We start from the raw sequence: 12643 nt of genomic DNA on the forward strand, positions 1-12643 counted from the left end.
ATTGTGTCATCAGATGTAAAGTACATAGTTTTTTTGTAAAGTACATAGTAGACATGTGAACACATCTACCATTGATGTTTGACTTTGAATATGTTATGGGTAAATTTGTTGTTTTGTATATCTGCTCATTAATATGTAAATTTAGGAACGAATGGATGGGTTTCGATTAGAAAATGGGACAATTAACATAACTTTTGAGCTACGTCCCAGTTGTCACGTAACCACTTCTCTCTACGGTGTGTTTCAACATTATTACAAAACATTGCAAAACACCGGAGGCGGACATCTGTAAAATAATAAATAGCAATATGCTATATTTTAAAATGCAAATTCCCTCCACAAAATATAAAAAATCTAATGTCAGATAATTCAGAACAAGGCCAATCGCTTTTGAACATGATTTGAATGACGTGACTTTTCACCAATAATTTAAAGACTAAATTTGACTGACAGGCAAATTAGCCAATAGAAGTGTTTAGATTATTTGATCATTCGCACAATGGGAGGGGTCATTGGCAACGGAAATATTTGAGACTGGTAGGAGGCGTGGTTTTGTTCACTGTTTTCATATATGAGACTGTTGTTTGTTGTTCTGGATATTTTACGGATTTAAAGCAAGATATACGAACTTTATCGTTAAAATTGTACCAAGAAGCTAGTCACGAGAGCTAATTTAAGCATCGGGTGATTAAATCGCGTTATTTAAAGGGACGCTTATCTTGTTCCGTAGGTTAATTTGTTCTAGGTCAATAGGGGGATGCTGCGATCGGTGTCTTGGAGCTCGACACAATCGCTGAATTTAATGTGTTTATTCCAAATAAGAAGCTTTATGATAGGAGAAAGCGCCTGCAGGATATGTCAGTCTCGACCGAATCATTATAAAAGATACTGAATTTAACTTGCATAGTTAGTATATTTTATCAGCGTCCTGTTCCGCGTATTTTAGCTTGTATTGTGTTCATAGTTGCACAACAAATCTTCAAACTGAACCGTCTTGGACCGATTCTGCTGATCTCTTTACTGTCCATTTGCATTAATCGGTAAGTACACATTACAACGTAAAGGTAACGTTAGAAATTAAAATTCTGATTGTGACGTTCATGCTAATAGCACGGCTTTTTAAGCTTAGGCCGGTTTGTTTTGCTTAATACAAACAATGTACCTACCGCCTAATTCATGTTTGATTAAAAATTAATCTGAAGTTTCCTTAATTTCCCTGTAAAATTTCAATATATTGTTCCCTGTCTTCGTACCCCACACACCCAGATCGATGTATAAACTAGGAAGTGTTTTAATGGTCGGTGGGGGAGGGGAGGTCCACAAATACAGATTATTGTAGACGTTCAGAACTGTTTGTGTAAGATTATGTTTAATATTTAATTATTTATCTGTCCAAGTTAACTGGAAATCATAGATTTAGGATCTTTACCCATATTTTTGTGCTGTTGTTTTCTCTCGTACGTTTTGAAGCAAGTAACACTTTGAACATAAGTAACACTACACGCACAAAGTTTCCACTTTGGTGTCAATAACACTGTTTAATTAAGCAGAACTTGATACTAGATACTAGCTGCCAGATAAATTAGTTTGTGTTTGTTTGATCTTCCAGGTATGAAGCTTTTGGAGAATTCCTGTTTTGAGGCGTTAAGCTTTCAGCTGTGTGTTGAAACTGGAGATGCTCGCATCCTTGGCAGGTATGAAGTTGTTTTATTTAAACTCTGTGTTTATCCCAGCTGCTAAATGTATCCAGTGATTGTCACGTAGTACACAATTTTGTTTGTTGTCTTTCACGCACTTACTTGAAATCAGGGGTTTTTTGGACTGAGACTTGGATATTTAACTTTGTTACAGTGAAACATCCTGTCACGCATCAACACAATCACATGTTCACACTTTTCATGTGGTTAGTAAAGTGTCACATGTAATGTTTCGTTTTATTTCAGACTTCAGCTTTAACTCTTGCAAACATTCATTTGATTGATCTATTCTTAATGCACCTAAAATACACTTTGAAGAAAGAATTGTGCAAAACTGTGATCATAAATTATATCAATACTTGTTTACACGGTCAATGTATGTCTGTCTATGTGTAACGCAAGAGTAATGCATGCGTTCAAGTTCAGACATGCAGTTTTAGTAATTGTGTATCTCAATGTTTATGTGCTTCCACACATGAAACATGTTGAAATTGTCATGGTTTTCATGTGAGGAGTAGAAAGACCATTTTATTCACTTTGCAAGGGTGTTATGTAAGGGCAAGGGTGTCATTGACAGGGTGATGTCCTCCTTAGTAGAGCAACGAACGGCTGTTGTTATTGCTGTGACTGTAGTGTCATCTAACACGTACCAGTGTGGTTATTTAAAGAGCTTGTATACACAGCTGATTTTTATATAAGCTGCCAGTTTTGGTGTTCAATTTCTTATTCCATTAGTTCTGAAAGTAGCAACAGTAGAGTAGATGTACTAGAATAAAGAGCAAATGTCACTTTCATTAAAGGAATAGTCTACTCATTTTCAATATTAAAATATGTTATTACCTTAACTAAGAATTGTTGATACATATTTTATGGCGTAATAGCACTTTTGGGAGTACTTCGACTCGGCGCAGTAACACCCTCCCTCTCCCATTATGAGAGTGAGAAGGGGAGCGGACTTTCAGGCGAGTCGAAGTACTTCCAAAAGTGCTATTACGCCATAAAATATAGTTCCTCTTTTAAATCCGCTTAGAAAAGCGCTATGTTTTATTTTGTACCACCAAACTTGCTCGTATAACTACTCGTCTTAAATAGGAAAAACGTTGATGTGTTTGGTCACTTGTAACTTTATCTCTAAATGGTACCATTGAATGAATGGGGCTAAGCTAAATGCTATCGAAGCATCGCAGCGCACTCCAGCGCTTACGTGCACGCACACAGATGATAGAGGGATGTATCAACAATTCTTAGTTAAGGTAATAACATATTTTACTATTGAAAATGAGTAGACTATTCCTTTAATATTTCTCCTAACAGTCCTGACAATGATATCATCAAATACACAATATAACATTAAACCAGCTAAGGGTTTGCAGATACATGCAATGTTGTCTAACAGTCATTCTATGTGTTATAAAACTTTTTTACAGCTCAGTTTATAGCAGGTTGCTTGTTTGTTTCACTCACTCATTTTTTAGAGCTTCAACACTGGTTAATGGAAATGGGCCACACTGTCATATGCTGTAGCCTTTGCCCTTTGCCTATAAATAACATGTCTGTGGAGCGTTTCTGGGGCTGTCTATAATTGCACAACCTCTTACATAAACCTGAGAGATAAGCACACAACATATTCATAGGTCCACGCCTACACCCTACATTTATACCTTTGTAACATTTTTGACAGGCTTTAAACTATAGGGCTAAAAAAGCACAGACCGTCAAGGCCAGGATTTAAATAAATTCACAGTAAGCGAAATAAAAAATATCTTGATCCTTGCTAATTATTATGAAATATTTGAAAATTGATGTCGTATGTGTAGGGAAATAATTTTGTAAGAAACAAAGGCTGACACAATTCTGTCAAATTACACAAAGCTGGAAAGACTGAGGTCTAAAATTGTTTTAGTTTGATCTTTAAGAAATATGCGCTTAAAACATAGTGGACTTTTTGTATGAAGTACATGCTGTTGTAATCATTATTCAACTATCAATGAATAATTTTTGTGCTCTTTATCTTTTCTCATCCTTGGCAGGATAGAGAGTTACTCTTGTAAGATGGCTGGGGATGACAAACACATGTTTAAGCAGTTCTGCCAGGAGGGGGAGCCACACGTACTGGAAGCTCTGTCACCCCCTCAATCCAGCACCGCTCCAAGCCCTAATTTGTAAGAAATCTGTAACACAAACTCATATGACATTAACTTCACATCAACTATAGTGTTCACGTTACACACTCACATTTACACCTTTTCTCTTAGATTGGCAAAGAGCAGTGAGGATGGAGAGAATCCACTAAGTGATAAGTGTTGCAGAAAGACTTTGTTTTACCTTATCACCACCCTGAACGAGTCGTTCCGGCCTGATTATGACTTCAGTGCTGCCCGTGCCCATGAGTTCAGCCGCGAGCCCAGCCTTAACTGGGTTAGTATTCTAGGTTGCTCTTGTGTAACAGTAACATCTGCATGCATGGTAAAAATCTGGTTGCACAGTAAGACTTGCTTTAATTGCACACAGTTACTTTAATTTTTTATGTTTCACAGGGCATACTTTGTAGATATATAAATATGTAATGTGTTCTAACATTGTGTTTTGATCCTTCAGGTCGCTGACTCCGTTAACAGCAGCCTATTTTCGGCTGTGGGGGAACAGTTCAACTCTTTGGGGCCAGAACTGTGGAGTGCAATTGACCAAGAGATAAACCTGCAAGGCTGTGACATCTATAGGTGTGTGGAAAAACTCTCATTTGAAGATGTGAAAAACAAGAAGTGGGTTTTCAAACGTAGATGTATTGTTTTAATAACAAGTATTTGCTTTTGTTTGCAGCTACAACCCAGACCTTGACTCCGACCCCTTTGGAGAGGAAGGCAGCCTGTGGTCCTTCAACTACTTCTTTTACAACAAGAAACTTAAACGCATTGTATTCTTCACTTGCCGTTCAGTCAGGTCAGAATTTGCTCTTTAAACAAATACACAAATCTTGTCCTGGCTTACTGTACAGTCATTGAAGAGTTGTTTCTTTTCTCCATCTTATGTTTAGTGTCCTCAGTAGTTATGGTTGTGGTGGTCTTGACAATGAGTTGGACATGGAGCTGGATGATGATGAAGAAGCAGACGGCTTCACAGAAGACAGGTGAGGTCAAGCCTTCATAAATAATCTACTCTTTTTTTTTTACTTTTAAAGGTGCAGTGTGTAAATTTTAGCGGCATCCAGTGGCGAGGTTGCGAATTGCATCAACGGCTTAGCTATGGTACCGGCCACTGGAAAAACATGTAATTGACGAAGACAACTTAGTAAAAAAGTTTGTCCTTTAAGGGCTTCTGTAGAAACATGGCGGCACAAAATGGCGACTTCCACGTAAGGGGACCCTCTGTGTATGTAGATAAAAATGGCTCATTCTAAGGTAATGAAAACATAACAGTTCATTATAAAAATGATTTTATACATCCCTGATAATATAGTTTTGTATATTATTTTGCATTTCTGTCAAGAGATCCTTCTAAAAATGACACACTGCACCTTTAAGCTCATTTGTTAGTTTTTTATGCTGTCATATTACTTATACGGACCATTACAATGATATAATTGATTTCTGGTATTCATTTGTATAGATGGTTCACATGCTTTAACTTTATAGTTTAGTGTTTTGACGTCATGCCTGGATAAAATGTTTATCATATTAACTTAAAATGATTCCTTGGTTTTATATTCTGTATTGCAGCTATCCCCGAGCGCTGTGTGTCTAAAAGCTTTCTCAGGGATGTTAACCTGACATTCAGCCAAATGGCCTCACCATTACCTTTTCACTTTGAGTTCATCTACCACTTGAGGATAAAACTTGGATTATTTTTTGTTTTTGCATTATTGGCTTGGTCCAGTTGGGCTGACAATGGGCAATTTTTTTCTTCTTTTTTTTGTAATTCAGAGCTTTTATTCGCCCTTTTGAAAAGATGACAGACTGTGATGGAAAGGATTTCCAATAGAGCTGCTTGGACATGAACTCATATGGGCATGGGCTAAGACACACACCAAATAAAACTTAACTGGAAACTATGTTTTCAGCCCTCCTGTGAAATGTCATCATAGCAGCTTAATCAAACACCAGCATTTTTGAAAGTTGAGGAATTTTTTTCAACTCACATTGGACTACAAAGACATTATTTCTGAGCCACCTTTGATTTATTGGATCTTTTAATGTTTTCATTTTTTGTGTGTGTAAGTCTACTATGTTAAAGCTTTTATCAGTTTTTGGCATACCGTTTCATTTAAAACAACTTACATTTCATCAGGATGTGTTATCTGGGAAATTGTCTTGTGTAATTTCACAAACGTCATGTTTATCAGAGCCTATTGCATAATTACTTTAAGCTTGAATTATATAAGCTTTTTTTAAATAGCTTGTTTTATTAAAGATTGTACTTGCAAGCAGTTTTAAAGATGAACATTCTTAATGTATCTGATTGACATAAAAACGTGATTGCTTTGTTAGTGTTTTGACATTGAGAGAGACATGGGAATGGAATCTGCTTTTGTAGCCATTTTAGCATTTAAATGCTTTTACTGTGTCACAATTGTATGGATGATTTTGCATCTGTGATTTTTCGTTCAGGAAAATATAATTTTTGCCTCGTTTATCAATTGTATCGTTTCTTCACGTGTATTTGATAGGTAATTACTTTTATTAAATTAAAACCTATTTGACACTTGCCAGTAAAGCAATCTTGTTTAAAAATTAAACACTTGCATGAAAGGTAACATAAGATGATGTTGCTTCTCCTTACATTGAGTTGTGGGTAATAAAACGTGCTGGATAGATCTCAATTTTAAACGAGTCGATGGATAGTGGCTTGATGTGAGTGTAAAATCAGATTTTCAATCATTGTTTTGCTGCATTGTGGAAAAAGTCCATTATCCCTTTGTCCTTAATAGGCTACTTTCATACTATATAGATGAAAATCAGTATATGTAATGACTAGTAGGCTATGTCTGAAACCTCTGTATCAAAAAACAGTATGCAAGAAATACCTTCATGGTCAACTGTTTCTTGGTATGCATTAAAGGGATAGTTCACCCAAAAATGAAAATTCTATCATTTACTCACTCTCATGTTGTTACAAACCCGTATAATTTTTTTATTTCGGGGTGAACTATCCCTTTAACTTGACACTTTTCTATTCCACGAGTCTATGCGAGCTAAGCTTTGTTTTGCTGCCTTGCCTTGCCTAAAAAGAACTGTGGGGCCATGCCATGTGGTAAGTGAAATAGATAACAAGAAATTAATTAACTGTGGTTAAATTGTACCTGTTTAACAACATCTTTTTTTAATAATTTTGCTTTATTTTGTATCATAAAAATTGTTCAATCAAAGCATCAGGTAGCACCACTGTTTAACAACATCTGAGTAAATCATGTTCTAGGCTGATTACGTCATGGGTCACATGACAATGAAAAAATGGCAAGGAAAACATGGAAGACAGATTTTTTAACAAAACTTAAAAGCTAAAGTATTTTTCTTTTAAAAATAAACTGCAAAATGTTTCAATGTATAAATGTTTGCTTGTTTTATATTCTATATATGTACACTCTGACTGAATGATTTAAACAAAAACAAAATCGCACAGACTGTACGTACTGTTTTAACTGGGTACTTCATTTCATAGATATGTTTCATTTAGTTCAGTACATACTGTCACAGTATGTGCTTTCAGACACTACTACGAAAAGCTGTCCTTTCAAATAGTGCACTATATATGGGCCGAACACAAATATCGTCGCCTTTGTTGCGTCATCAACACGCGCCAATCTTCAGTGTAAATAGCGAGCGGGCAGAGGGCGCAATATGGAAAACACTCCAGATATTTATGAACACTTCAGCTTTATATAAATCATAGCGTTGAGCAATAATAACATAAATCTTTTATAATGTTGACCGCTTACGTTCCGATCATTGTTCTTTAGCTATCAGGTAGGAATTTATCTGGAACCAGCAATATTTTGAAAACATCAAAGCCTATATTTAGGTTTAATAGACATGTAGGGCTATCCTGACATTTCGACTGACTGTTAATGTAAGTTAGTCTAATTAAATATAGCCGGTGTTGAATAATAAAAACATGATGATATAGGTAATTTTTAAGGGCTGTAGAAACGTCGACGTTTGGAAATTCTGGAGAACTAAAGGTTAGCATTACGTGATGATTATTCAGTATGCTATATGCTGAAATCTCTGCTAACACTCTGCTACTGTAAACAGCAAGATGGTTTTGTCTTTGGTGGAGCTCTGCGCTCGGGAGGTGGTCAGTGACCACAGCTCTTCGCCGTGTTGGTTAAGCTGTGTACCGAGGGAGCTCTACCGACCGCTGCTGGATGCCGCTTTCACCCACTGCCGTCCTCTAGCCGTCGGCGAGCTCGTCCAGCGGTGGCCTGAACGGGTACTGGTCGTAGGAGGTGGTAGGAAACGGGGCCAGTGCTCGCCGAACCGTCTGTGCGTTCAAGCGCTGCTGTTGGCAGTGGTCAGGGGATTGACGAATAAGAGGTATGTGTCTAGATTAGTTGGTTACCTGCCATCCCCATGACCTGTCATTGTTGCGCCTGTCCTTGTGAACATCATATTTCCCAAGAACTAGGAATTTTGTAGCTTTCAAAGGTCATGGGTTCGATTTCCAGGAGTACACAAACTAGTTAGTGTAAAGAATAGCTTAAATGCACTGGAACTCACTTTGGATAAAGCCCATTTGAGTCGGTTTGTGGTTTTTTTGTTTTGCCATATCTGATTTACCTTTACATTTATGCATTTGCCAGACACTTTTATAAATAAAAGCTTAAAGTGTGTTCAAGCTATACATTAGCTTTTGAATATGTGTTTTCTGAGAGTAACCCACAACCTTTGCACTACAAATGCCACACAGTTAAAGAAACAGATCTCTCCTATCTTTAAAAGAGGACATTTCACATGACTTTTTTAAGATGTTAAATACATCTTTGGTGTCCCCAGAGTAAATATGTGAAGTTTTAGCTCAAAATATCATATAGAAAATTTATTATAGCATGTTAAAATCACCACTTTGTAGGTGTGAGCAAAAATGTGCCGTTTTTGGGTGTGTCCCTTTACATGCAAATGAGCTGATCTCTGCACTAAATGACAGTGCTGTGGTTGGATAGTGCAGATTAAGGGGCGGTTTTATCCCTTTCTGACATCACAAGGGGAACCAAATTTCAATGACCCATTTTATTCCCATGCTTGCAGAGAATGATTTACCAAAACTAAGTTACTGGGCTGATCTTTTTCACATTTTCTAGGTTGATAGAAGCACTGGAGACCTAATTATAGCACTTAAACATGGAAAAGTCAGATTTTCATGATATGTCCCCTTTACATTTTAATTGTTTATTAGATGTTTTTACATTATTTACAGCCCCCCTCTTTCTCTCTTCCAGCTGTTGCCTGCAGGTGCTGGATCTTAGTGGACTTCAGTGTGAGGATGGGAGAGCTGAAGACTCAATGGGTGGATGGTCCCTCACTGTTGCCCTTTGCTCAATGGTGCTTCAAGCTCGAGCTGCTGCCTCCAGGGCTCACAAGAGAGAAGGAGAAAGAGAAAGAAAAAGAGGACTAGTAGGTGAACGTGAGAGGGGTGGCACTGTAAAGCGAGACCGTGAAGGAGGTGAGAGAGGACACCGAGAAGAAAAGTTAGGGAAGATGGAATGCAGAAGTAATGGAGAGAACAGCATCAGTCACAGTAAACTGATGTTACCAGAAGAAGAGTCTGTGAAGGGTGTCAGGAGAAGAATGGAAATTCAGAGGAAAAAGTCATCATCCACGTTGAACGTCAGTAATGGTGGTAGTGGTTTATCTAACCAGGACTGGGACGAAGTAGTGGTTGTTCATGTCAGGGCTGACCTTTTTGTCAATGCTCGTTCTTGGGAACGTGTTCGTGATGCCCTTAGTCACCTCTGCCCTGTGAGGCTCCACTGTCGCTACCTCCGTGTGGAAGAACTCTTGGCCTCCTCCATAGCTTCCTTATTGGGCCTCCTGCCTCAGCAGGATCTTCTTGGTGTAGACATCCGCTACTCCAGCCTTGGGGTGTCGGGTCTGGCCATGCTGCTACCTCTCTTTGCTCCCTTTCCTCAGCTCTACTCTCTAAGACTACATTACTGTAACTTGGACTTGCAACGCAGACAGCCTGGCCAGCAGGGGGCGCTTGAAGACATGTCTAAAGGACTGGGTTCACTGAAGAGACTTAAGAAATTATGCCTAACTGCACTCCGACTGCCAGGACACCTGCGTTTGCTGCTTAGGTATATACATCTACATGTGTGATTATACAGATATTTTACTATCATGCATACTTACTCATACACACTGATGCTTTGCTTTGAACTTTGTGATAAAACAGTAGATAAATTGTTATATATTACTTTCTCTTTCCTGTCTGAAGCGCTCTTTCCCAGCCTCTGGAGGTGCTGGAGCTGCCATACCTGTGCCTGACCTCAGCCGATCTGGCGTACCTCTCCTGCAGCCAGCATGCTTCATTCTTAAAGGAACTTGACCTGAGTGAGAACTTGCTTGATGAATCGTCTCTCCCCTCTCTGCGCCGTCTTTTAGCTCAAGCTGAAAGCTCTTTGTCCCAGCTTTCGCTCTGTGGTTGTGGTCTCTCAGACGCGCTCATGGAAGCACTTCTGCCCTCCCTTTCCTGCTGTCGGGTTTTACGTAGCTTAAGACTGGCCTTAAACCCGCTCTCTAGGACAGGACTGCTTTCCCTGGCACGTACAGCTGCAGGTATCCCCTCCCTTCGTCTTCTGCTTTATCCCAGTCCATTAGAGGAATATGAGCCTGGTCTGCCGGCTCTCCCCTCCAGTGCTCAGCTGCTGGACTGGCCTCTGATGGAGGAAACCGAGGGCAGAGATTTGACACTGAGACTGCTGGACGAGGTTCTGAGCATAAGAGGCCGCTCCAGTGATCTTCTTGTGACCTCTGACCTCCTGAACTATAGCCCAGACTTGACAGTGGATGATTAGAATGGCTGTTTTATTTGTAGTCGAAGCAGGCATATCTGTCAGTGCTCTAAAATGCTGTGAATCTCCAAGGGCCCTTATAAAGCTTGACTATCAAAGCTTATTGTTTTTATCCTGGTTGCCAAGTTTCATGAGTACACTGTAAAAATTCCTTGCTGCACTTAAATGTTTAAGTTTTAACAACTTGAATTAATTTAAATTATAAAATAAAGCTGTATTTCAACTTTATTTTTTAAATTTATACCAACTCCTTACTAGTTAAAAAAAAGTTTAAATGACTTAAAAATTTAAGTGCAAAAACAAGGATTTTTTTTACAGTGTAATAACAAATCTCTGGTCTTTGTGATCATTTTTAAAACATCTGGTCAGTCTTAATCATAGCATGATATTTTTGCATCATATATAACATTATATTAATTTACATTTTTGTCATGTAATATATCATGGTTTTATTCTTTATATTATTCTACCAATACATAGCCAAAAATGCATAGAATTGTAATTTAAACCAAACTCCTATTGATGTTTTTACACAGTGGTGTACAGCCACTAAATTAACTTATAGAGATGTTAGCCCATGTTTTCTTTTTTTGCACATTTTCCTTCATGAAAAGGCAATTCAGGTTTGTTTTGGTGTGAATCTTTATATTTTTATGAAATGAAAGTGGTCAGGCGTAACTATTTCAATGTGAAGACTCTGGTGTTAGACAGTTAATGTCTTATTTGCAGCCTATTATTTCCTTTTTTTAACTCAAATGATTTATTTAGGATATTATATAATATTATTATATTCTCAAAGCACATGTTAAAGGGATACTCGAGCCAAATATCAATATTAGCCCATGATTTACTCACCCTCAAGCAAACCGACATACATATGTCCGTCAACTTTCAGACGAGCACATTTGGAGTTATTTTGGTTGATGTCCTTGCTCTTCAAAGCTTTATAATGGTAGAAAACAGGGATCAGGGAATAACTTCTGACTTAAGTCAGAAAGTAAAGCAATAATAACTCGAGTGCATTTATCCTTTACAGAGGTAATTCACACGGCTCCAATGGGTTATAAAGGTCTTCTGCGGGTAATCGACGTGATTTTGCAAGAAAAATATCCAGATTTCAAACTTTATAAACCATAGTAATGGTGCCATCTTGGACTCACACAAGAGCTTTAGCACAGTGAGCGTTCGTTGCCATCTGTACTTGCGCATTGACTCTTGTGAGTCCAAGATGGTGTCACTGGATGCATTTTTTTGGGCTACATAGTCAGAAATTGTTTCCTGATCCCTGTTTTCTCCCATTATAAGGAAAATCAAGGACATTTACTAAATAAAATCTCCAAATATGTTTATCTGAAAGACTATAATTGTTTGAGGGTAAGTACATCATGGGGTATTTTGATATTTGGCTGGAGTATCGCTTTAAGCATATCTATGTGGAGGTTTGGTTACAGTAAGTGTATTTTCACTTCCTAAATGTGAGGACTTCTGCTTCTCAAAACCAGCATTTGTATCCCTCATTCCAAATAAATGCAAACCAAAACATTTCATAAATGGAAATATTAACTGTTTTAAGGAGAAAAATGGTTTTGGTTACAGGAGCAAGTCATTTTTAACAAAACAAACTGAACAGAAGATCTGGTTTCCAGTTGAGTTCCTTATGTTTCTCAAACATACCTTTATCCTGAAACAACATTCTCAGCAAAGCCTAGGGATAGGCTTTTATGTCTATGTTTAGGGCTTGTACACAATTTCTATCAACATACTTTCTTCTAGTGTAGGGTTAAAGGAAGAAGCTGGTTTTGAAATTGGGTTCGAAGAACCTTTAAAAGATCTTGACCCATAACACGTTACAGCAGAAACAACTGGATAAAGATGTTTATGAAACTTCTAATTAGGTCTTTGTAAAGTGCAGATATAGAGAGGTTCTTATCTTGCATTG

At 37.9% G+C, this 12643-nt stretch overlaps 2 protein-coding genes across 6 annotated transcripts; both read left to right on the forward strand.

Annotated features, from left to right (window-relative positions):
- Nucleotides 1–540: 540 nt before the first annotated feature.
- On the forward strand, nt 541–6398 carry maf1b (MAF1 homolog, negative regulator of RNA polymerase III b). Of its 3 annotated transcripts, none has more exons than XM_055206958.2 (8): nt 541–1040; nt 1610–1694; nt 3728–3859; nt 3953–4115; nt 4296–4417; nt 4518–4637; nt 4732–4824; nt 5618–6398. In XM_055206958.2, exons 2-8 carry the CDS (start codon nt 1612–1614, stop codon nt 5673–5675), a joined length of 771 nt encoding a protein of 256 aa, XP_055062933.1. In that variant the 5' UTR covers nt 541–1040; nt 1610–1611; the 3' UTR covers nt 5676–6398. The 3 variants fall into 3 exon arrangements, with proteins under 3 accessions (XP_055062933.1, XP_073715206.1, XP_055062936.1); XM_073859105.1 differs by lacking the exon at nt 5618–6398 and adding an exon at nt 5008–5068; XM_055206961.2 differs by having other exon boundaries at nt 543–1040; nt 5414–6398.
- A 1054-nt stretch (nt 6399–7452) lies between these two features.
- LOC129445954 (leucine-rich repeat-containing protein 14) lies at nt 7453–12255 on the forward strand. Of its 3 annotated transcripts, XM_055206945.2 has the most exons (5): nt 7454–7657; nt 7830–7872; nt 7946–8227; nt 9130–9987; nt 10128–12255. In XM_055206945.2, exons 3-5 carry the CDS (start codon nt 7950–7952, stop codon nt 10705–10707), a joined length of 1716 nt encoding a protein of 571 aa, XP_055062920.2. In that variant the 5' UTR covers nt 7454–7657; nt 7830–7872; nt 7946–7949; the 3' UTR covers nt 10708–12255. The 3 variants fall into 3 exon arrangements, with proteins under 3 accessions (XP_055062923.2, XP_055062920.2, XP_055062915.2); XM_055206948.2 differs by lacking the exon at nt 7830–7872 and having other exon boundaries at nt 7453–7657; XM_055206940.2 differs by having other exon boundaries at nt 7454–7872.
- The last annotated feature ends 388 nt before the right edge of the window (nt 12256–12643 follow it).

This window comes from Misgurnus anguillicaudatus, chromosome 21 (genome assembly GCF_027580225.2).
Source record: "Misgurnus anguillicaudatus chromosome 21, ASM2758022v2, whole genome shotgun sequence".
Lineage (NCBI taxonomy): Eukaryota > Metazoa > Chordata > Actinopteri > Cypriniformes > Cobitidae > Misgurnus > Misgurnus anguillicaudatus.